This window comes from Macaca fascicularis, chromosome 1 (assembly GCF_037993035.2).
Source record: "Macaca fascicularis isolate 582-1 chromosome 1, T2T-MFA8v1.1".
Lineage (NCBI taxonomy): Eukaryota > Metazoa > Chordata > Mammalia > Primates > Cercopithecidae > Macaca > Macaca fascicularis.
This window is the reverse complement of record NC_088375.1, coordinates 222,119,120-222,144,988: the sequence shown is the minus strand read 5'-3', so window position 1 is coordinate 222,144,988 and position 25,869 is coordinate 222,119,120. Positions and strand designations below refer to the sequence as shown.

At 47.2% G+C, this 25,869-nt stretch overlaps 1 protein-coding gene across 1 annotated transcript; it reads left to right on the top strand.

Moving 5' to 3' along the window:
- Window positions 1-23,224, top strand: AADACL4 (arylacetamide deacetylase like 4). The gene is made up of 4 exons (XM_005544758.4): window positions 1-275; window positions 6,699-6,915; window positions 18,095-18,158; window positions 22,236-23,224. The coding sequence occupies exons 1-4, from the start codon at window positions 108-110 to the stop codon at window positions 23,008-23,010; spliced, it is 1,224 nt and encodes a 407-aa protein (XP_005544815.2). The 5' UTR covers window positions 1-107; the 3' UTR covers window positions 23,011-23,224.
- Window positions 23,225-25,869: the final 2,645 nt, after the last annotated feature.

Genomic DNA, 25,869 nt, shown 5'->3' with positions numbered 1-25,869 from the left:
AGAGAGAGTGGGGTGGAGGAGGCAGAGGGTGTAACCCAGCCAGGTCCTCTTCACAGAAGCTCTCAGGCAAGCTCCTCAGGGCAGCAGCTCCTCGAGGCCCCAGGAACATGGCTCTCCCATGGCTAGTGCTGCTCTTGGCATTGCCCATTTTTTTCCTGGGAGTCTTTGTCTGGGCTGTCTTTGAGCACTTCCTCACCACGGATGTCCCTGCTACCTTGCAGCATCCTGCCAAGTTGAGATTCCTGCACTGCATATTCCTCTACCTGATCACTTTGGTGAGTTTACTCTCAGGCTACGTCATAACCTCGGGGCTCCTTCTCTTGTTCTCAGTAGCTTACCCTCTTTTCCCTCTTTCACTTCCCTTCTGTCTCTCTCTCTTCAGACTCCCTCAAGATAGATGTGTCTCTTCTGTATCTGCTGTTCTGTTTCTCTCTCCCTCTCCTCCCTTCGTTCCTTCTCCCTTCCCATAGCCTGCCTGCCTTTCTTCCTCCCTCCCTCCCTTCCTCCCTCCCTCCCTCCCTTCCTTCCTTCCTTCCTTCCTTCCTTCCTTCCTTCCTTCCCTCCTTCTCTCCCTCCCTTCTTTCCTTTTCTCCCTTCCTCTCTCCTTCCTTCATTCTCTCTCTTCCTCCATATCTCATTCCCTCCCTCTCTGCCTGCCTGCCTTCCTTCCTTCCTTCTTTCCTTCCTTCCTTCCCTCCCTTCTTCCTTTTTCCTTCTTTCTTTCCCTCCCTCCCTCCTTCCTCCTTCCCTTTCTCCTTCCTTCATTCTCTCTCTTCCTCCCTATCTACTTCCTTGCCTCCCTCCCTTCCTCATTCATTCGTTCCCTCCCTCCCTCCCTTCCCTCCCTCCCTTCCTTCCCTCCCTCCCTTCCTCCTTTTGTTTCTTTCTTCCGTCCTCTCTCCTGATCTCTCTAACTCCCTTCCTTTCTTCCTTCAGCATCAAATATTTACCAAGTGCCAATCACTGGGCTTTATTCTGAGAATTCAAAAACAATTTCAGACCCATTTCCTGCCTTCCACAGACTTGTGGCCTGACAGCCCCTGCACCTCCTTCAGCCGCACCATCTTTCACCCTTGGTGCACTGAGTTGCCTACAGGTTGTTTCTATTTTATTTTACTTTTTAGAGACAGGGTCTTGCTCTGTTGCCCAGGCTGGAGTGCAGTGGTGCAATCATGGCTCAAGGCAGCCTCAACCTCCTGGGCTCAAGCGATCCTCCCATCTCAGCCTCCCAAGTAGCTGGGACTACAGGTGTGCACCACCATGCCTGGCTAATTTTTGTACTTTTGGTAGAGACAGGGTTTCGCTATGTTGCCCAGGCTGGTCTAGAACTCCTGGGCTCAAGCAATCTGCCCGCCTTGACCCCCCAAAGTGTAGGGATTGCAGGTGTGAGCCACCACCCCTGGCCTCACAGGTGTTTTTTTTCCTTATTCCTCTCTGTAAGCCCAGTTCCACTCACAGAGCTTGATATCTGGTAGGTGCTTACCTTCGTTGATACAATCATACATGGATTCACCCAGCTTTTCTGAGTGGCCCTGCCAGCCAGGCTCTGAGCAGGGCTTAGGGGTTGGGGGTTTGGGGGGGACCAGCACACACCCAGAGCTGCAGTGGATTTGGAAACAATGGTTTGACATCTTGTTTGTGGCAGGCAACCTAAGTTAACCCCAGTGTCCCAACCCTGGGTGGAGACCTCATAGAAGCCAAACAGATCCTGCTGATCGCAGGGCAGCTGTGGAGGAGGATGAGGGGACCACGCTTAACTGACAGCAGGGCTTAGGAATAAGGAACACAGACAGCAGCCGGACTGCCTGAGTGTGTCCCAGCTCTGCCACTCACTCACTGTGCGGTCCTGCACCGTTTACTTAACCTCTCTGTGTCTCAGTTTCCTCATCTGGGAGGGTTAATATGTTTAGAGATGTTTCGTCAATTCATAAAATACGTTTCTGTACGACTGGAAGTGTTCCCCGTGGGTAACAAAAACATTCTCTAAAAGATCGCTTTTAGAGAAGTGAACAAGTTCAGTGTGTAATGGCATCGATGCTACTGACTCAAGGAGACAGGGCAAGGACGTAGGAAGTACTCTTGTCTCTCTCATTTGGAGAATGCAACCAGCCTGGAATTAGGCGGTCTCAAGCCAGTGGCTGCAATCCACATGGAGTTACTGGTTGGGTTAGAGCCCCAGGACAAGGGACTCTGAAACAAGGGAAATTGAAGCCCAGGACTTAAAACAGGGGCCTAAGATGTTCAGATGGCCCAGAGAAATGGTGATTTTTTTAACCTTCCGTGTTTCTCCTCAAAAGTAGTCCAGAAGCTAAGCATCTACTGATGACAGCTGCTACGGGCTGCCCACGGGAGACTCTGAGATGGGTCTGCAGCCACTGAAAGGGTGGATTCAGCTTGTGGCATCCTCTCTCGATCCCCCCAGCACTGGGGCCTCCCGGGGCACACTGCCCATGGTGGGGTGATGATGATGAGGATGGAGACATGCAGTAGTGAATGTTCATTGGGTTCCAGAGGACAGATAGGCAACACAGGAGCAAGAAGTTTAGGGAGGACAAGGAAAAAGCTAAAAAGAGTCTATGGCCAGGAAATCAAGAGCTTTGTTTTGGTATCAGACCGCCCTCTGAGCCTTGAGGCCCTCACTTACTCGCTTTGTAGACTCATGTTTTTAAGCCTTTATGTTCTTCTCTGAAAAGTGAAGTTTTTTTTTTTTGTTTTTTGTTTTTCTGAGACAGGGTCTCACTGTCATCCAGGCTGGAGTACAGTGGCATGAACATGGCTCACTGCAACCTCCACCTCCTGGGCTCAAGGGATCCTCCCACCTCAGCCTCCCACGTAGCTGGGACCACAGGCATGCACCATCACATCACGCCTGGCTAATTTTTTGATATTTTGTACAGATGGGGTCTTGCTGTGTTGCCAAGGCTGATCTTAAACTCCTGGATTCAAGCCGTCCGCCTGCCTTGGCCTCCCAAAGTGCTAGGATTACAGGCGTGAACCACTGTGTGAGGCCCCGGGGAGGCTTTTTATAGGGAGACGTGGGGATTAAATGAGAAAAGCATTGAAAATGCACAGCACGGTGCTGGGTGCTTAGAAAGGCTCAGTAAAAGTCGGTTATTCATAGTATGCTTATCAAATCCCTGAAGGCAAAGATGTAGCATTTCTCGAAATTATTATAGATTTAAAAGTTGCTACAGACGATTTCAGCCTCACTAAAAAATACGAAGTTAATATAACAGACACTATTGCTATTCTTTTTCTTCTTCTTCTTCTTCTTTTTTTTTTTTTTTGAGACAGTCTCAGTCTCTCACCACCTAGGCTGAAGTGCAGTGGCACAATCATGGCTTACTGAAGCCTCGACCTCCTGGGCTCAGGTGATCCTCCCACCTCAGCGTCCTGAGTAGCTAAGACTATAGGCGCCTGCCACCATGCCCAGATAATTTTTTGCATTTTTTGTAGAGACGGGGTTTTGTCATGTTGCCCAGGCTGGTCTTGAACTGCTGGGCCCAAGAGATCTGCCTGCCTCGGCCTCCCAAACTGTTAGGATTACAGACATGAGCCACTGCACCCAGCCACTATTGCTTTTCTTTTGTGTTTTTGAGATGGAGTCTCGCCCTGTCACCCAGGTTGGAGTGCAATGGTGAATTTTCAGCTCACTGCAACCTCTGCCTCCCATATTCAAGCGATTCTCCCGCCTCAGCCTCCCCAGTAGCTGGGACTACAGGTGTGTGCCACCACACCCGGCTAATTTTTTGTAGAGATGGGGTTTCACCATGTTAGCCAGGATGGTCTCAATCTCCTGACCTTGTGATCCGGCCCACCTCAGCCTCCCAAAGTGCTGGGATTACAGATGTGAGCCACTGCACCCGGCCTGGTTTTCTTTTAAAGGGCAAACAATGCAATATTTTCAAGGAGTTTCAACAGCTATCTAAAATTCTGGACCTCAGATATTTCTTTTCTTTTCTTTTCTTTTTTTTTGAGATGGAGTCTCACTCTGTCACCCAGGCTGAAGTGCAGTGGCATGATCTTGACTCACTGCAACTGTCACCTTCCAGGTTCAAATAATTTTCCCACCTTAGCCTCTCGAATTGCTGGGACCACAGGCATGCACCACCACGCCTGGCTTTTCTTTTCTTTTTTTTTTTTTTTTAATTTTTTGTAGAGATGGGGTTTCTCCATGTTGTCCAGGCTGGTCTTGAACTCCTGGGCTCAAGCAATCTGCCTACTTTGGCCTCCCAAAGTACTGGGATTACAGGTGTGAGCCACTGTGCCCGGCCACTGGACCTCAGATATTTTTAAAATCTCAATACTCCCATGTATAATCTTAATAATCAGTTTTCCTCTCTGCCTCTGTCCTGTTACCAGCTATAGAAAATGTGGGCTCAGAATTGGAAAACCAAACCAAAACCGAAACAATGTAACTTTGTGGCGTAGCTAGTGGCCATCACACAGTGCAGTGTGATGTTACACCTCCCAAGGTAGTGCGATGCCTATGGAGGTTTAATATCACACTGCATTGTTCCAAATCCCCTAAACAAACATTTCTTGTTCTAGATGCTGGAGACAGAGGGGAAGGTGCTGAGACCTTAGATCATGAGAAGCATTTGATTTGGTGGTAGGAATAAACATGGGTGATCATATCCACACAGTAACGCCCTAGAGGAGTTCTAAAGAAATCTTTAGAGACAGAGGTTGCGGTGAGCTGAGAATGCGCCACTGCACTCCAACCTGGGCGACAGGGTACTGAGGGCCTCCAAGAAGGCAGTGGCCATTACTATGAGAGGGAGGAGGATGGCCCCACGTGAACATAACCCTTGAGCCTGGATACGAAAGTCAGTTTGGTGTCTAACCACCTGCTGAATAGGTAAGAAAGCCTCCCAGGAAACAAAGAGAGGCATGGAGAAGCCCACAGTGTGTGGGCAAACAGGGCAGATAGCTGGGGAGATTAGGGCTGGGGCCAGCCTACCCCGACAACAGGCACCACGACTTAGGGAGCTCACAGCTGAGTAGGTGAAGATCCATGCTGGCGCAACATAGAGGCCTGGGGTTTTCAGATGTGGGTCAGTTGATGGGAAAAGCAGGTGACCTGCACCTTGCGGATCAACTCATTCTTCTCCAACTAAAGCAGGGAAATCATTATTTTGTTTGGAGTTCCTTTAGGAGGACCTCTTCATGGAGGGAACCCACTGGGGTAGTCTGTGGGACCTTGGACAAGACCCAGTGGGTGCAAGCAAGAGAAAGAGTGGGGCTCGCACTGGCCAGGACCCACTGGGGAGACACTCTGTGTAGGTGGTCACATCCCATCCTCACATCTCATCCTTGGATCATACACACCATGCCTCTCATTTTGTAAACAAGGGAAATTGAAGCTCAGAGACAGTGACGCCCAAGGCTTTTCAGTTCATTGGAGTTTGGGTTCAGACTTGAGCTTGGATAGGCTTGGCTCCGAAACCCAAGCTCTTTCTTGTTTAGCAGTTGAGAACACAAATTTTGTGTCTTGCTTGTTGAACCCTGGGCAAGGGACTTGGGCAAGGAACTTGACCTTGGCATGTCTTAATTTCCGGATTTGTAAAATGGAACTGATAATTGTGCCTGACTTAGAAAGGTTGCTGAGAACTTTAATCAAGTTAATGATCCAAGCCACTTGGGCCAGTACTGGCACATTGTAAGTGTCTAATAAGTATCAGCTGTTCTTGTTCTTGTCATTCGTATCATCCTTTGCTGTTTTCCTTATGACAAAGACACACTCCAAATGTGAGGTCTGTGGGAGAGATTATCCAGAATCGCTGAAATGTACTTAGTACATGAAATATGACACCTTGTAACTATATTTTGAAATATTCAGATGCTGAATTGTTTATAAGTAGAGTGACCATATTAGTTTAAAAACACATTACTCCCTTGACCTGAGCCCACAACAGACATCCCTAATTGCTCACGCTGCTCTTTTTCGTTGAACACGGACACAGTCAGGAATCCTTCCTAACCCAGAAGAATGATGTGTTGATACAGGTGAGGAATTATCTTTGCATCCCAGGCTGGGGAGAGTCCAGCACAGAACTATAGAGAGGGAAGTTGCCGGCCAGTTGCCTTGGCCAATTGGCTTTTCTTTTTTTTTTTTTTTTTCCCCCCGAGATGGAGTCGCTCTCTGTTGCCAGCCTGGAGTGCAGTGGCACGATCTCGGCTCACTGCAACCTCTGACTCCCAGGTTCAAGCGATTCTCCTGCCTCAGCCTCCCGAATAGCTGGGACTACAGGTACTTGCCACCACACCCAGCTAATTTTTGTAATTTTAGTAGAGAGGGGGTTTCACCATGTCGGCCAGGATGGTCTTGATCTCCTGACCTCGTGATCTGTCCACCTCAGCCTCCCAAAGTGCTGGAATATCAGGCGTGAACCACCGCACCCAGTCAACAATTGACTTTTCTAAGTCAGTGGCTTCTTTCCAGTCAGCCCCAAGCTAGGCTACCCTTTGGCAAATTCACATCATTATTTCATCAAGAGCCCTTGGGAAGAAAAGTTGGAAAACCCAGCCCCCTACCTGGACACAATCCAGAGCCCATGGATTCCTGAAGAGCCCCTGTACCTATAGGAGGCAGGTGAGAAACTACGAAAACATCCTAACAATTCTAAGTGTCAGGGATCCACCATCCGGATTCTAACCTCTCCTAACGTCTGGCTTTCTTTGATTACCTCCAACAGGGGAATATATTTGAGAAGCTGGGAATTTGCTCCATGCCCAAATTTATCCGTTTTTTACATGATAGCGTGAGAATTAAGAAGGACCCTGAACTTGTGGTGACCGACCTGCGTTTTGGGATGATACCCGTGAGGCTGTTCCAGCCCAAGGCAGCATCCTCCAGACCCCGGCGAGGCATCATCTTCTACCATGGAGGGGGCACAGTATTTGGGAGCCTGGGTAAGGGGCTTCCCTGTGGCTTTGCAGAGGAAGGGCCTCATCTGCATGCATAGCCTAGCTCCTGCCTCCCACAAGAACCCTTCTGCAGTAGCTTAAAGGAATCAGTTGTTGGAGATTTTTATAGCGTTAACAGCCCAGACGAAGGGCTTTGGGCTCAGGTCAGTAGATGGTGTGGCAGCCTACATGGGAAACCTTTTCTTTTCTATAATATGATAGTCTCAGTCAAGATGGGGACAGCAGTGTCACGGCGGGGCTGTCACAGAGGCTGTGGACTCCTCTCTCCCCTTTCTACTCACAGTCATTGGCCTGCCCTGTCTCATTTACAATGATTCCCAAACCCACGTATTTCCCTCTAGCTCTGCAGTATCGCCATGGCCCAAGACCCCATCCTTGCTTGCCTGCCCCCTTGCACCCCAGCCTCCCAGCCATGGGTCTCCCTGGTTCACCTCTCGCCCCTCACATCTGGTCCCCACCTAGCAGCCAGAGGGATCTTTTAAAAATACAAGTCAGAGCTGGTCAGCCCTGCACTTAAATCTCTCCTGTGCCCTTCCCTGAAACCCAAACTCCTCCCACAGCCTCGCCCGGGTCACCTGTGGTGGCCCTTACCCATTCACTCAGCTGCAGTCCCGATACGCGCCTATCTGCTGCAGACACTTCAGCTCCTTCTCACCACCATTCTCAACCTGCTGTTTCCTCAGCCTCGAAAGATACCCTTCCCGCCCGTGACATTGCATGGCTGACCACCCCTGGTTCTTTAGTTGCATCTCAACTGTCCCTCCCCAGAGTGGTCTTGCTACCAGTGGGCTGGGGGATGTCCCCAAAGGCCAGTGGGACCTCCAGCTGGTGTCCCTGCTCTTGAAACTGTTGTGAGAATGAATTCAAGGGCAAGTCAGAAAACAGTGAAAATACAGAGATTTGTTGCAAAGGGAAAAGCACACACTCAAGAAAAGGGAGTGGGGTGGACTCAAGAGAGACAGGCGCGAAGAAACGCTACCTTTATGCGTTTCTTTAATCAAGGGGTGGGCTCTTCATGAACATTCTTGGAAGAAGAGGAAGTTTTCTCAGCACTGCGGTGCCACCCATTTGTACACCAAATACGGTGTCCCCATAACTGTCCTGGTGCTGGTGGGTGTGTGTTTAATATGTTAATGAACACATAAGGAGGTCCTAGGAGAAACCCAGGTCCAATCCAGTGCCATGTTGGGTCCAGTGGGTCTTTGCTTGGTCCACACCCCGGCTTTTCAGGGTTTTATCAGCTTCTGCAGCTATTTCAACAGTTTCCTTTTGCTAGTCGTGTGAAACTGCTGCCTGGAATTTTCTATTCTTCTGCGACCACCCTGTATAATTTCTATCTCATTCTTTTTTTCCCCCAGAGATTTCCATCTCTTATACTTAGGGGTTGATGAGGGAGGAAGGTCTCCAGTCTTCAGTATCTACTTCCTGCTGGTTAGGGGTGTTGGCCCCGCCTAGTGTGGGCTTGGAAATTTCTGGATGCCTAGCCTATGGGTCCCAAGGTTGGGTCATCAGGAGGATCTGAATCTCAGGCAGGGATTGATCGGAATCCTGCAGGGCCATCCTTTTGACATGGAACTGTTGCAATCTATTAGGTTGGTGCGAAAGTAATTGCCGTTTTCGCCATAAAAGGCAAAAACCATTTGTGCCAACCTAGTGGAAGACATAAACTTTACAAAGAGATTAAACAAGCAAGGACCCAAGATCAGAAGTAATAAGACAGCTATTAGAGGCCCCAGGAAAGGCAGGACTCATGTCACACTTGGTAGGTATCCCTGGATGGAGTCCCATGTGGTTTCAGCAGTGAGGTTATTGAAATTATACAGCTGGATAGCCTGTTGGTAAAACTTGGAACTTGTAGTTTAGCTAATCCTGAATTGTTGATGTAAGAGCAACAGGTATGAACAATAGGTATGGTTTATTACCGCACAAACCCTTCCAAGTGGTTTATGCTCTGGTCCTGTTAGGGCCTCGTACGATGGCTTAGTAATGAGCTCAAATCCTGGGATCCAAATCCTGTAAAATCTTGGCATACCCATGAAAGTTCTAAGTTGCTTCTTTGTTTGTGGAGGTCCTGCCTTCAAGATTGTCTCCTTTCATTTGATGGACAAGGTCTGGTTCCCTGGGCTTAGAATGTGCCCTGGATATTTTACTTTACTTTAGGTTTAGAAATCTGGGCCTTGGATGAAGAGAACCTACACCCACTTTTTCCCATGAAGTTTAGGACCTGAATGCCATTCTTCTCTGAGTCCTCTTTAGTGGGACTGCATGCAAGGATAACATCCACATATTAGAGTATCCCTCCCTTTCTAGCTCTAGTTCCCTTAATTCTCGTGCCAAGGGATTTCCAAACACGTGAGTCCTATCCCCAAAGCCCAGAGGCAGTGCCGTCCAGGTGTGCTGCTGGGAAATAGTAGTTCCAGGATTAGTCCACTCAAAAGCAAACAAATACTGAGATTCAGGGTGCAAAGAGAAGCAAAAGAAACCATCCATAAGATCTAATACCATGAACCAATTGGTGTTTCCCAGTATTTGGGTAAATACGATATAAAGATTTGGCACTATAGGATGTAAGGGAATTACGGTCTCATTAATGGCTTGTAAGTCTTGAACTACTGTTTGGTTTTTGGACAGGGAGGACAGGAGTATTACAAGGAGATTGACCTGGAATCAGGAGGCCATGTTTTAACAACTTCTCAATTAGAGGTTGCAGTCCTTGCCTGCCTTCTGATTTGAGAGGATATTGATCCTTGTATGGGGAATTATTTTTGTCTTTTAAAGAGATGATCACTGACTGAGCATGTATTGCTTTGCCAGGAGTTTCTTGGTTCCATACTTGTGGGTCTACTTGAGACCTTATTTTGGTGTGTGTGTGTGTCTCCTGTTTTTCTGAGGCTGGCAGAACAACAAACATTGCCAATAAGGAGAGCTTTATAGGGCTTGATAAAGTGCCTTGATTTATTGGGATGGCTAGGAAGTCCCATCCCTGTAGGGGACTGGTGGGAAAAATTTTAGTTATAATAGTCACAAACCTCCTTGGAAGGCCTGAAAGTTTTTGCAAAAATCTCAGGATAAGGTTATGGCTGAAGGCAACCTAATCCTTACCTTGAGTAAAGAGCTTAAAGTAGGTACAAATGAAGATGGAATAGTTTATCTAAATAGCTTGTTTCCTCATGTGGTCCTAAGACTAACCTTTGATCATTCGTGGGCAAGACGGCCCTCTCTGGGGTAGGGGCGACCAGGTTAATTACCCACAGGTGTGTTGACTCAAGCCTTTGTCAATTAATCTTTACTGAATAAATACGAGTCTCGCTGGCTGGTCAGGGCCGTGGCCGCTGACTCTTTACAGCACCTTGCTTGGTGTCTGTAAGTGACTCGGACACTCAGCCGGACTGACAAAGCAGAATATCTGTGTCAGTGCATGTTATTCATCCGTTGTTGAGTCAGGGTCTCGCACATCCCAATAAACGAATGGGACATTCTGGCATAACTAGAAACTCATGAGTTACTATATAGTGTCCCAGCCTGCAGCTCAGGTGTAAAGTAAAGCACTTTGATTTTGGGGTGCCATCAACACCTGTGACACTGTAGCTTTTGGAGGCTAAGGGCCCAGTATGGCTGTTTAGGAGAGAGTAACTGGCCCTTGAGTCAATTATGAAATTAATATTTTTACCAGCCATGTCAAGAGTCACTGAGGCTCCTCAGTTGTGATGACCATGACTTTTATGGGGGCTGCCAGGAACCTCAGGCCTCTTCAGTTCTCAGTTACAGCCATTATGGCATTGGGTGTCCTTCTCTCCCTTCAGAACTCAGGGCAGTCCCTTTTCCAATGGCCCTTCCGCTTGCAGTGAGGGTAGGGTCTAGGTGGGCTCCCTGGCTGGGACAGTCATTGCTTCAGTGTCCCGGCTTTTCATACGTGAAGCAGTAGCCATTGCCTGCAGGTTTGCTGTTAGGCCTGTTTGACCCATCGGTGACGCCTCCGTCTGGGTGACCCTTGGTGTATGGGGCACTGGTTGCAGTGTTACAATGACGGCTATCATTTGGGCCTGCTCTTCATCCCATTGTTTGCCATGCCGGGTCTTTTCAGCCTTTTCAGCCCTCTCCCTATTATTGAATATCCCAAAAGCCACATCAAGCATTTGATTAACAGGCATTTGGAGTTACAAAGACAATTTCTGTAATTTTCTCCTGATGTTGGGCACTGACTGGCTAATAAAGGGTTCTGATAAAGAGCCATGAAGGCCTATATATATGGTATTTCAGTCAATTTCTCCTGACATTTACAAAAAAGACCTAATCGCAAGATGGTATTGAAATTTAGGGTTTCATTCTCTGGCCATTGCACCCTATTTTCCAACTTATATTGGGGCCAAATGGTGTTACAGAAAGAAATGAGTTTCTTCTAAGCCCATCAAGTTTAAAACTATTCCAGTTTTTAAGAATGCGTCTCAAATGGCCTTGGCTTTTTCTTGGCATGACTTGAGAGAGAAGGGGAAAATAACAGTATGGTTCCCTCATGGATGGACTGGTCCTGGCATTTTATGAAATTCCCTTGTGATTGGCCAGCTCCATGGCCATGCCAGGGAGACAGGCATCTCAGAGGCATCCCAGTTCTCTTGGCTGGCTGCCTCAGTGTCCAGGCATCCCTGGAGCCCTACTGTCCTTGGCCTCTAGGCATCCCTGGAGTCTCAGTGTTGCCCAGGCATCCGTGGCCCCTGGGGCTTTGGAAATGGGAAGGTCGAGAAGGGCAAGCTGTGGGCCTGCAAGCTTGCCGATATCCATCTGAACATTTACCACCAGGTAAAGCTTGGGAGTAGAGATGATTCAGTAAGGCCAAAAAATAGGGACCTTGAAGGGACCCCCCCTTGGCATTCCAGAAAGCAGTATCTAAGGGGCCTATCCTGCTGTGTCTAAAGAGTTCACTAAGCTGTTGGGTGAAGTGTGAGGAAGAAGCATGAGAAGAGAAAATCACAACAGTAGGGTTTAAAGAAAGACAAGAAGGAGAAAACATTTCCCAACTAGCATCAGTGTCTTGGCACAGCTGGTCCCTTGGGAAAACAGAAGACCCTTCCCAAGAAAAAGCCATAGTGTTCCTTGAAAACCATCCATCCACTGCCTGGTATGGGTTTTTACCCTACCACCCTCATTAGCTTCATGTCAGGGAGGTCCATGGTGCCTCAAAGCTACTCAGTGTAAGGCAGGGCATGGTAGCTTATGCCTGGAATCCCAGCACTTTGGAAGGTTGAGACAGGTGGACTGCTTGAGCTCAGGAGTTCAAGACCGGCCCTGGCAACATGGTGAAACATCCCTTCTCTACAGAAAATACAAAAGTTAGCTGGGCTGGTGGGGCATGCCTGTAGTCCCAGCTACTCAGGAGGCTGAAGCTAGAGGACTGTTTGAGCCCGGGAGGCAGAGGTTGCAGTGAGCCGAGATCACACCACTGCACTCCAGCCTGGGTGACAGAGAAAGACTGTCTAAAAAAAAAAAAAAAAAAGAAAATCAAACAAACAAAAACCAAAACTACTCTGTGTAAGTTGAAAATTCCTCATCTCTGCTTGTCGCTCATCAGGGGGAATTGGGTTTTCCAGCCTGAGGGAGCAGTGGGGAGGCAGGCTGTAGTTAGCTCCAAGAAACAACGAAGAAAGTACTAATTCCAGAGAACAAGAGGACTCCAACTAAGGTTGGAGCGGGGCTTACCAATTGCCAGTGGTTCTTTTTTTTTTTTTTTTTTTTTTTTTTGAGACGGAGTCTCGCTCTGTCGCCCAGGCTGGAGTGCAGTGGCCGGATCTCAGCTCACTGCAAGCTCCACCTCCCGGGTTCATGCCATTCTCCTGCCTCAGCCTCCCGAGTAGCTGGGACTACAGGCGCCCGCCACCTCGCCCGGCTAGTTTTTTCTATTTTTAGTAGAGACGGGGTTTCACCGTATTAGCCAGGATGGTCTCGATCTCCTGACCTTGTGATCCGCCCGTCTCGGCCTCCCAAAGTGCTGGGATTACAGGCTTGAGCCACCGCGCCTGGCCTGCCAGTGGTTCTAAAATGGGAGTGATGATGTCCCTGGCTGGCTTGCCACAAAGATGACACTGCTGGGCTGGGGAAGGTTCCCAAACGCTGGTGGGACATTGACCCTCCCCAGTGTTCAGGCTCTTGACACTATCATGAGAATGAATTCAAGAACGAGTCAGAAAATGGTGAAAATACAGAGATTTATTGCAAAGGGAAAAGCAGATAGTCAAGAAAAGAGTGCAGGCAGACTCGAGAGACACGCGCAAGGATTGGGGCGGCTACCTTTATAGGTTTCTTTAACCAAGGGTTGGAATATTCATGAAAATTCCTGGAAAATGGTGGAGTTTTCTCGGAACTGTGGTGGCACCCATTTGTACACCAAATATGGGTGTCCCAGAACTGCCATGGTACTAGTGGGTGTGTGCTTAGTATGCTGATGAGCATAGAAGGAGGTCCTAGGAGAGACTCAGGTCAAATCCAGTGCCATGTTGGGTCTAGTCGGTCTTAGCCAGCTTGGTTCACACCCTGGCTTTTCAGGGTTTTATCAGCCTCTAGCTTCTGCAGTCATTTCAAGTTTCCTTTTGCTCATTGTGTAAAACTGCTACCTGGAATTGTCTTGTCTTCTCTTCTCTTCTCTTCTCCCCTTCTCTCCCTTTCCTTTCCTTCCCTTCCCTTCCCTTCCCTCTTTCTTTCTTTCTTTCTTTCTTTCTTTCTTTCTTTCTTTCTTTCTTTCTTTCTTTCTTTCTTTCTTTCTTTCTTTCTTTCTTTCTTTTTCTTTTTCTTTCTTTCTTTCTTTTCTCCTTTCTCTGCCTCTCTTTCTGTCTTTCCCTTTCCCTCTCCTCCCTTCCTTCCTCCCTTCCTTCTTCCTTCCTTCCCTCCCTCCCTCCTTTTCTTTCCTTTCTTCTTTTCTTTCCTTCCTTCCTTCCTTCCCTTTCTTTCTTTCTTTCTTTTCTTTCTTTCTTTCTTTCTTTCTTTTCTTTCTTTCCTTCCTTCCTTCCTTCCTTCCTTCCTTCCTTCCTTCCTTCCTTCCTTCCTTCCTTCCTTCCTTCCTTCCTTCCTTCTTTCTTTCTTTCTTTCTTTCTTTCTTTCTTTCTTTCTTTCTTTCTTTCTTTCTTTCTTTCTTTCTTTCTTTCTTTCTTTCTTTCCCATCCTTCTTTTCTTTCCTTTCCTTCCCTTTCCTTTCCTTTCTTTTCTCTTTCAACAGAGTCTTACTCTGTCTCCCAGGCTGGAGTGCAGTGGCACAATCTCAGCTCACTGCAACCTCCACCTCCCGGATTCAAGCGAGTCTCGTGCCTCAGCCTCCCAAGTAACTGGGATTACAGGCGCGTGCCACCACACCTGGATAATTTTTGTATTTTTAGTAGAGGCGGGGTTTCGCCGTGTTGGCCAAGCTGGTATCGAACTCCTGACATCAGGTGATCTGCCCGCCTTGGCCTCCCAAAGTACTGGGATTACACGTGTGAGCCACCACACCCGGCCTGGAATTTTCTATTCTCCTGTAACCATCCTGTGTTATTCCTGTCTTACCCTCCCGGGACATCTTATCTAAGAACTCTCCCTGCTGACTGCTGCCCTGCCCTGCACCCCTGTCTCCACTCTTGGCGCTGACGCTGCCCTGCCCTGCACCCCTGTCTCCACTCTTGGCGCTGACGCTGCCCTGCCCTGCACCCCTGTCTCCACCCCTGGCTTCATCTTTGTTAATTTTCTTCAGGTGCTTGACACAGTCAGAGCTCATTTTGTTCTTTCATGGGTTTCCTTATTTAGTACTTGATTCCCCCCATTAAAAATGAAGAGTGCAGGAAGTTTTGTTTGCTGCTGGATCACCAGTGCCTGTTGTTTTCATTTTTTGAATTGAATGAATGAATGCACGAATAAATAGATGGATGGGGGAATAAGTGGATGAAAGGATGAGCTTGCGAATGAACAAATGGATATGGATGTATGGATGGATGCATGGACACACGCGAGAAAAATTTGCCCATAGGAAAAGGTGGGCTTCTCCCGGTACATAACTTCCCCGAGATTAGGATGTACTGACACTTAGTGGTGGAAGTGACGATGGACATTCTCTTGCGGGATCTGTTGTCATGGGAACAGAACCCAGTTCCTGGCCTCATGGACCTGACAGTCACCTGAGGGAGCTGGACACTGAAGTTACTGCAGATCATGACAATACAGGTGGCATGGAGAATGACTCACAGCATCATTCCGATTTAGCTCTTCTCATCAGGGAAGTCAGATTTGAGCTGAGGCTCAATGGATGAGGAGGATCTGGCCCTTTGGAAGCTGGAGAAGAGCCTTCTAAGAGAGGGTCGGGGCTAGAGGGAGACACTTGCTTCAGGCTTTAGATTCAGTGGATGCCAAAACATTCATTCATCAAGATAAGTAATATTTTAAGGCAATGTTTAAAAAACCAAATACTAATGCAAAACAATTATGATGAACAAAATGTCAAAATGTATACACAGGCAGGACCCAACAGGGCAGAGCAAGTGTGCAAGTGAAAAGTAGAAGCCTGTGGCCGGGCACGGTGGCTCACACCTGTAATCCCAGCACTTTGGGAGGCCAAGGCTGGCAGATCACGAGGTCAGGAGATCAAGACCATCCTGGCCAACACGGTGAAACCCCGTCTGTACTAAAAATACAAAAAAATTAGCCAGGCGTGGTGGCGGGTGCCTACAGTCCCAGCTGCTCAGGAGGCTGAGGCAGGAGAATGGCATGAACTCGGGAGGCGGAGCTTGCAGTGAGCCGAGATTGCACCACCGTACCCCAGCCTGGGCGACAGAGTGAGACTCCGTCTCAAAAAAAAAAAAAGAAAAGAAAAGAAAAGTAGAAGCCTGTTTATACACACACACACACACACACACACACACACACACACACATATATATATATATACACCGTGTTAGCCAGGATGGTCTCGATCTCCTGACCTTGTGATCCACCCGCCTCGGCCTCCCAAAGTGCTGGGATTACAGGCTTGAGCCACCGCGCCTGGCCCTATACACATATACTTTTTAAGGACAGGGTCTTGCACTGTCACCCAGGCTGGAGTGCAGTGGCGTGATCACAGCTCACTGCAGCGTCTGACTCTTGGGCTCAAGCAATCCTCCTGCTTCAGCGTCCCAAGTAGTGGGACCACAGGCAGGCACCTCCACCCCCAGGTAATTATGTATTTGTTTGTTTGTTTATTTATTTTGAGACAAGGTCTCACTCTGTTGTCCAGGCTGGAGTGCAGTGATGCAATTATGGCTCACTGCAGCCTCAACTTCCTGGGCTCAGGTGATCCTCCTGCCTCAGCCTCCTTAGTAGCTGGGACCACAGGCATATACCACCATGCCTGGCTAAGTTTTAAATTATATGTAGAGACAGGGTCTCCCTATGTTGCCAGGCTGGTCTTGAACTACTGGGCTCAAGTGATCCCCCCACCTTGGCCTTCCAAAGTGTTGAGATTACAGGAGTGAGCCACTGTGCCTGGCCTAATTATTTTTACAGAGACAGGGTCTTGCTGTATTGCCCAGCCTGGTCTCTAACTCCCAGGCTCAAGTAGTCCTCTTGCCTTGGCCTCCCGAAGTGTGGGATTACAGGTGTGAGCCACTGCACCCAGCCAAGCCTATTTAAAATTTTGATATTTTGGTCATCATGCAATTTTTTGGCATGAATTGTGATTTCTTAATTGCGTCCAAATGTTATTTTTTCTGTATGGCTGAGTGTTGTGGGGCCCCCTTGATTGTGCACCCAAGGCAGATATCTTGCCTACCTCACCCTAGTCCCGGCCCTATTGAGTCTAAGTGGAAGGGGCAGTAAGTGCAAATCTCTGAAACAGGGATGACCTGACATGCTTGGGAAAGGAGGAATGTCTGGGTTACACTGGGAAGATGACACCCAGATTGGCCCCGATCATGGCTAGCAGAGGTCTCCACTTTGGCTGGGCCTTAAAATCACCTGGGAATTTTAAAGTCATATCCACACCCAGGTCCTACCGCAGGCTAAATGGACAGGACCCAGACATCAGCATTTTTTTTTTTTTTTTTTTGAGATGGAGTCTTGCTCTGTCACCCAGGCTGGAGTGCACTGGTGTGATCTCGGCTCACCGCAACCTCTGCCTCCCAAGTTCAAGCAATTCTTCTGCCTCAGCCTCCTGAGTAGCTGGGACTACAGGCATGTGCCACCATGCCTGGCTAATTTTTGTATTTTTAGTAGAGGTGGGGTTTCACCATATTGGCCAGATTGATCTCAAACTCCTGACCTCATGATCCACTCGCCTTGGCCTCCCAAAGTGCTGGGATTACAGGCGTGAGCCAGGGCATCAGTATTTTGAAACAGCTCATCAGATGACTGCAATGTGCACCCAGGACCGAGACCTACTAGCATGGAAACTTCAACTTAGGGGCTGACTGTTCCGACTCAGTTTAGACCCCTCTGTGCCTCTGGCTCCATTCAGAACCATTGTCACCTCCCTCAAAGAGCATTAATGAAGCATGTACCTACTTCAGCAACCTTCCCCACACCCTGGAATTACCTGGTATGATTTGGAAAATCCTGATGCCTGAGCTTCCACCCTAGAGATTCTGATTTAATTGGTTTGAGGTTTAGCCTGGGCCTGAGGACTTGTAAAAACTCCCTGGTACCTCTATGTGTGGCTGAAGTTGAGAATGACTGAATTAGAAGTGTATTTGGCAGTGATTCTATGTCTGCCACTGTGCTAGTATGTTCTACATACTCGTATGAATGGACCTGCCTCTGAGAACTTCATATGCACCACTCTACTAATAGAAAAATCTCGTCCAACCCTTGTTTATTTCTTGATCAATATAAATATATAGTTATTATTAATATCCTAGGGCAGGCATGCCTAACTTCCCTTGGTTTTGTCCATTTCAGATCACTAAGATTGCCAGGTTCCTGGTTTCCTCCACTATAAATTAAATGTTGCAGAAACTGAGCCCCAAGGTGCACTTGAGCCCCAAAATTCAGGAGGTTGGGGACACATGTCTGATTTGGCCTGGCTCATTGGCTCTGCCCAGGCAGAGGAGGCAAGGACAGAAACAGAGAGGATGCCACACCCTACACCAAGATTGTCAGCTGGCTCTTCCTGGGGGCTGTGATGAGATGGTCTGGGTCCTACTCATGGGCTGCTGCTCTGACTGTTTTTGTCTTGCAGATTGTTACCATGGCCTGTGCAATTATCTGGCCCGGGAGACTGACTCTGTACTTCTGATGATTGGGTGAGTTGCTGGAGACAGCTGGTAGGTTCAACAGGGGTGAGAGGAGATAGGGTAAGTTCATGGGTGATTTGTAGATCAGAGAGGCCCTAACTCCCAAGAGACAACTCTTGGACACGCATCCACAGAGACGGGTGCGGCAGTGCTCGAAAGAGCAAAAACCTGGAAACAACCCTCATGTCCATGAACAGGGGCATGCATGAATAAACCACACTATAGCAACTGTTAGATTACATAGCCATGAAGATATAGAATGTTCCATAGCTATTTAAATAAATGAACTAGAAAGGTGTACCATATTGCAAATGAATCTTAGTAGTATAAAACTAAGTGAAACATTTTCAAAAAATTACATAAAGCCTGATACTCATTTTGCAAAGGTAAAAACATCAAAACCAAAAGAATACTTCTGAGGAATACACATAGACACAATAAGATAATGTAACATAGAAAGAAAAAAATGATAGATACAGGATTCAGGGTAACCATTCATTAAGTTGGGGGAGAAGCAAAATGGCATGATGGTGGGTTTGGTGAAGGTGATGGTCAAGATTCTAGCTGTTGTTTGGGGTGATGGCTCTGCAGGTGCTTATTGCATTGTTAAAAACCAACTAAGCTTCTGATCCTGCAGGAACTAGTGTTGAGAGTGTCTTAAGATACAACCCTGGTCCTATAAAAACAATAGGGAGATGGGGGCATCTTTAGAGTGGATGGAGGGGGCAGTAAGGGCTACTCACTAGGATTCTGGTTCTTGGCCCAAGAGATCTCACATCACTGGGAAAGAGTTTAGAGAAGGCCAGTGAGAGAAATTGAAATCTGCCTTTTTAGATTCTGCCTCTACAATGGACCTCCTCAAACCTTAGCTGCCCATAGGCTTTGGTAGACAGAATAACTGTGTGACTTAAACAAAGTCACTTAACATCTCTGGTCCTCTCTGATGAGATTGAGGAAGCCAGTACTTTCTAGTATTCATCAACATACCTCCCAGGTGGCTTACCATTGTGTCTGAAATTGCACCATTACAGTCTATGTCACCAAAGACCTTTGTGATAATAAAAACATCCCTTGAACAGGTAGCACATAAAGGTATCAATAAGCACCTGCATTAATACATTGTAGAAAATTCCTTAGGATACCATTATCCCAGATACTTAGACCCGGTGCATGGGCCAGGGCAGTTTTGATAGAGTGGCTGATGGAGCTGCATGCACAGATAAGGGCTTCTAGGAGGCTGCAGGGAGACAGTAGCTGGGAGGAGACTCCCTGAGACACACTGAAGGAAGGGAGATGTCTAAGGCCTGGTTGGGACTCCCTGCCCGAGGTCTTGGGGAAGATGGGTCTTTTGATCTTTGGTTCTGCAAAGCCTTCACCTCTGGGTGAGTTTCTTAGTTTGGGCTGCTATAACAAATTACCATAGATGGGGTAGCTAAAACAACACGTTGATTTCTCACAGTTTTGGAGGCTACAAGTCCAGGATCAGGGTGTCAGCATGGTTAGGCTCTGGTGAAGACCCTTTTCCAGACTGTAGACTGCCAGCTTCTCCTTATATCCTAACATGGCAGAAAGAGAAGCCAGAGAGCTCTCTAAAGCCTCCTTCACAAGGGCACTAATCCCATTTATGAGGGCTCCACCCTCATGACCTGATCGCTTTCCTAAGGCCCCACTTCCTAATACCCTCACATTGCAGTGTAGGATTTCAACACAGGAATTTTAGGGGGACATACACATTCAATCTATCACAGTGAGCAAGAGAGGAGTGCAGGGAGGCACAGGAGAATTTCTGCCTCTTTCTGGCAGGTCAGAGATTTTGCCCATAGAAAGCACCTAATATTTGTTATCCCCTTCATCATGTTGGAGTCATATGTTCAACATTTAGTGAGGAGTATTCATTTCTAGAAATGGGAAAATGAAAGCTGAGGTTTGTACTCACTGCTACCAGGTGCAGGGGCTACCTCCCTGCAAGGACCCTCTGAGAAGCATGTGTTTTGCCTGAGCTTAAATGGGAACCTGCTTTGATAACATTGATAGATTTATCAATATATTGACCATCTAGGAAATGGGCAATAAGATTACTGGGCGATAATTGTTTCCTAGATGGGTACTATATTATGCTGCAATCAATCAAATCCTATTTTGAAAGATGAGGTGTTAAATTAACTTTTAAAGGAAACAAAATTCAAGGTCTAAGGGAAGGCAGTGGTTTTCAGACTGGTTCTTTTGAGCCCTAGGGTTCCCTGTGATGTCTTAGAGGCAGCTATGGAAGTCAAAAAAGAAGGAGAAAGAATGAGAGCTTATGTTGCTTACCCTTGGGCAAAACCAGAACAATTGCATTTGTTTATTTTATACAGTGGGGTTCTTGCATCATTTTTTTCTTCTAAGAAAAAAAATAATTTTGTTGTTCTAAGTTGAAAGCCACTAGTCTAAGATGTTATTTTTCCTTATGAGCTTCTTCCAAATTTAATGTGATAATTAAAATATACCTTTTTGATGTTTTCTTTTCTTTTTCTTTTTTTTTTTTTTGAGATGGAGTCTCGCTCTGTCTCCCAGGCTGGAGTGCAGTGGCACAATCGTGGCTCACTGCAACCTCCGCCTCCCGGGTTCAAGTGATTCTCCTGCCTCAGCCTCCCGAGTGCCTGGGATTACGGGCTCCCGCCACCATACCCTGCTAATTTTTGTATTTTTAGTAGAGATGGGGTTTCCTCATGTTGGCTAAGCTGGTCTTGAACTCCTGAGGTTGAGTGATCCTCGGCCTCCCAAAGTGCTAGGATTGTGGGCGTGAGCCACCACCCAGCCTGGATGTTTTCAATGATAGATTGTAAGAATAGAAAAGATGATTAGCAACAACTTCAACTTAACATTTAAGAGAACAATTGTTTAGATAAACTCTCTGTTCCAATCAGTTAAGCCAAACTATTTCTATTTTTTTATTCCTTTCTATTATCTTAATCTCAATTTATGCATTAATTAGCTTGTTCATTACTGTATTTAAAAGCTCATTTTAAAGTTCCTTTTCTTTGCCCTTGAATTTCTTTGAGGAGACATACTTTGGAAACCAAACCTCAGGATACTTAAGACCAACCCCCTAGTGTTCTTCACCAGCCACTGGCACCTGGGTCTTCTGCAGCTTGAGCTGTGGATTTCCGGGCTAGCTTTCCGTCTCTACACTGCACCTTCAGTTTCACTCCCTGCCCCTCTCACCTCCCACACTGGAGTGCAGTGGTGTAATCACAGCTCACTGCTGCCTTAACCTTCTGGGCTCAAGCAGTCCTCCTGCTTCAGCCTCCTGGGTAGCTGAGACTACAGATGTGTGCCACCATGCATGCCTAGCCAATTTTTTTAAATTAGATTTTTTGTTTTTGAGATAGAGTCTTGTTCTGTCACCCAGATTGGAGTGCAGTGGCATGATCTAGGCTCACGGCAAGCTCTGCCTCCCGGGTTCAGGCCTCTCTCCTGCCTCAGTCTCCTGAGTAGCTGGGACTACAGGTGCCTGCCTCCACGCCTGGCTAATTTTTTGTATTTTGTTTAGTAGAGACGGGGTTTCACCGTGTTAGCCAGGATGATCTTGATCTCCTGACCTCGTGATCTGCCTGCCTCAGCCTCCCAAAGAGTTGGGATTACAGGCGTGAGACACCGCGCCCGGCCTAGATTTTTGATTAAAAAAAAAATTCTGCCTGACAGTAACTTTCTCTTGACTTTAACTTTAGTGTTCTCTCTCCCTTTCTCTACAGACAGGCAGTGGGATTGGTAGTGGTTTCATTTGACTTTTTTTTTCAGCCATTGCTGGTTGTTTTGCTCCCAAAGCAAATAGCTTCAATGAAAACAAAGTTGCATCACCTCATATGGAGTTTATGGGAAGCTGACAGGGCACAGGTTTGGAGTGAAGAATCCTGGCCTTTATGACTCTAGGCAGGTTCCTCACATGCTCATAGGAAGACAATGGGGATGAAATCCTTACTTCATAGGCTTATTCTGAGGATTTAATCAGACACAGTCTTGTAAGGGGGTTGAGGATTCTGTTGAAACAGCTCCCTAGCAACACTGTCCACACTGGTGTCCTGTTGCTCCCTGTTTTCCTTTTAGGTACCGCAAGGTTCCTGACCACCATTCCCCTGCCCTTTTCCAAGACTGCATGAATGCCTCCATTCACTTCCTGAAGACCCTGGAAACCTATGGGGTGGACCCTTCCAGGGTTGTGGTCTGTGGAGACAGCATCGGAGGTGCAGTGGTGGCTGCCATCACCCAGGCTTTGGTGGGCAGATCAGATCTTCCCCGGATTCGGGCTCAGGTTCTGATTTACCCATTTGTCCAGGCATTCTGTCTGCAGTTGCCGTCCTATCAGCAGAACCAGAACGTCCCATTTCTTTCCCGGAAGTTCTTGGTGACTTCTGTGTGTAACTATCTGGCCATTGACCTCTCCTGGCGTGATGCCATCTTGAATGGCACTTGTGTACCCCCAGATGTCTGGAGGAAGTACGAGAAGTGGCTCAGCCCTGACAACATCCCCAAGAAATTTAAGAACAGAGGCTACCAACCCTGGTCTCCCGGCCCTTTTAATGAAGCTGCCTATTTAGAAGCCAAACATATGCTGGATGTAGAAAATTCACCCCTGATAGCAGATGATGAGGTCATTGCTCAACTGCCTGAGTCTTTCCTGGTGAGCTGTGAGAATGACATACTCCGTGATGACAGCTTGCTCTATAAGAAGCGCTTGGAGGACCAGGGGGTCCGCGTGACATGGTACCACCTAGAGGATGGTTTTCACGGATCCGTTATCTTTTTTGATAAGAAGGCTCTCTTTTTCCCATGCTCCCTGAAGATTGTGAATGCTGTAGTCAGTTATGTAAAGGGCATATGATGGTAACCCTGGGCCCCGAGGAGGCGGGGACAAGTATGGACTCTACCAGAAACTGGGTGCTTTAGTGAGTTCTATTTTATTGACTAAAGAGGTGCTACATCAATGCTTGGGTCAGCTGGGAAGGGTGAGAAGTAAGCTAAGAGTCTTGCTTAGTATTCAAGAAAATCCAAACTGTGTCTGTTTCCTTCCAGGACTAACAATGTCCAGTGCTGGATCTAGCAACAGTCTCTAACATTCCCACTCAGGTGAAATAAATATCAAAAGGAGAACAAAATGCCTTTAAAAATTTCTCAAAGCCCCAACATATAAGATCTGTGCAGAATAAATGCCAACAACTGGTCATACCATCAGTGGTGAATCTATATCCATGATGACAAAGCATAGCTGGAGGGGGCATCTAATTGTTCTTGCGGTCAAAGGTCACTGGGTCAAATCTCGACTTTGATTGGCTCCACTTGGTCTGAGAAATGCTGTTGCAATGAAATTCTACCCTTGACACAGCCACCCTTGGGCTGGACTAAATGAAGATCTCAGAGGGGATTATGGGAAAGAGAGAGACAGGGAAAGACGCAAGAGGAAAGGAACAGAATAAAAGGGTGGGCTCTGGGGAGCTGTGAGCTTTGCCTGGGCTCAAGTCTTTAACCTGAGTTCCAACTAGGTACTAGCAGGCAGGTTGACCAAGTCAGGGATGACTTGGGAACCTCTGAATGCCATCTGGAATATGGAAACTGCATTTCCAAAGGGAGTAAGGTGCTAGCCTGTTTTCTTCGATGAGCTTGTATATTGTTCTCACTTTTTTTTTGAGACAGACTCTCACACTGTTGCCTAGGTTGGAGTGCAGTGGCACAAGCTTGGCTCACTGCAACCTCTGCCTCCTGGGTTCAAGTGATTCTCCTGCCTCAGCCTCCTGAGTGGCGGGGATTACAGGTGCACACCACCAAGTCTGACTCACTTTTGTATTTTTTAGTAGAGATGGGGTTTCACCATGTTGACCAGGCTGGTCTCAAACTCCTGACATTGTGATCCACCTGCCTTGGCCTCCCAAAGTGCTGGGATTACAGGCGTGAGCCACCACACCCGACTGTTCTCACTTTTATAAAGAACCATGCCATTGTTTAGCCATGCCAATTTCTCTGCTCACAGAGAAAAGGAAGGGAATCTTTGTATTGCATGTTGGAGGTGACCCACACTAGTTTTTGCTTGGGCCCATGTTTGCTAGATATACCTGTAATACCCCTGGGCCTCAGTGCTGTCAGTCTCACCAAAGTCCCACCCAAATGCTGAAGCTGGAGGCTTTCCCAACCACAGCCTCAGTGGGTACCAACGACCTCACCTATGACCAATGGAGGAGGGGGTCCTACAGGTGTCTTGGTTCTTTGCAAAAAGAGCAGGCATCCACACAGGCAATTTGAGTTGGGCCCCTGGGGGCATGAGCAGACATTGTGGCTAATGAATTAGTGTAAGCAGCTTTGATGGAAGGGTGTGTTAATTATCTATTGGTGTGTAACAATATTACCACAAACATGGTGGCTTAAAATAATACACGTTTATTAGCTCACAGTTTCTGTGGGTCAGGAGCCAGAACACAGTTAACTGGGTCATTGGCTTAGTCAGGGGCTGGGTTGGCAGGCTCCTGCTGGGCTACAATCAAGGTATTGGGGCTGTGGTCTTCTGAGACTCAACTGGGGAAGGATCTACTCTCAAGCTTGGTCAGGTTGTTGGCAGAATTCAATTCCTTGTGATTATAGACTGAGGACTTCAGTTTCTTGCAAGCTGTGGTCAGAGGTCAATCTCAGCTTCTAGAGGTTACCCACAGTGTATTGACACATGAAATTCTCCAAATGACTGCAAGGGAGAGACAGACTCCAGCAAGATAGCTACTAGAACTAATGTAAGGTAATCACAAACACATATCACGTACATGCCATCACCTTTGCCATATGCTATTGGTTAGAAGTAAGTCATAAGCCTTGTCCACACAAGGGGATTACATAAGGGTATGACCACTGGGGGGTGGGGCCCATGAGGCCACCTTAGAGTATGTCCTCCACAGAAGGCCTCACCAGAAGGTGCTGGGAAGAACAGTCAACCCAACTTCTCAGCCTGAGAAACTCAGCATGGTCTGTAACCATTGGCCTGACCTGGAGCTGGTGACCAATGGTTCCCCCAGTAGAGTCCTCTCATCTTTCCCCAACTCTCCCTTCTCCCACTCCCATTACTCCCATTTGGCCTTCCCTGGGTGGAGTAATTTGCACTTTCCTCTAAGCTATTCCCAGCATATTTTTATGACATAAGCTCTATGTACTTGTATAAGGTAGGGTCCAATCAGGGGAAAGAAACCATATCAGCAGTCTTCTTCTTTTCTCTTGAAAGTCTTTATCAGCCTCTAAGTACAATCAAATTTTCAAAAGACATGCTCTACCTCTGAGAACCTAGCTAAAACTTATATCCAGGAACACTTATAAGAAATTGTGAACACAGAAGTCACTAGACACTAGTTATGAATTGACTCCAATCTTGAGGACAGTGTTTCTGTGGCTTTCCCAGTCAAAGTGGGGGCTTTCTGTGGTCAGGTGACAAATGAAGTCTTGCCTCAAGTCCAACTCACACTGGGCCCAATTTTTCCACAAACATGTATTCATTATATCTCTAGTGGCTCAGTGTATCATTGAAATAGACATATATGGAAACTGGCAGAATCCTACATTGGCTCTATGATTAAAGAGATGTGGGTCATTATGGCAGGAAGAACTATGTGAAAGGCCCTGGAACTTCCCCTCCCTACTAAGATAATAAGCCAGAAGCAGTGCTGCACCCCACAGGGAACTGCAGAGATTCATACCACCCTAGAAGACTTCA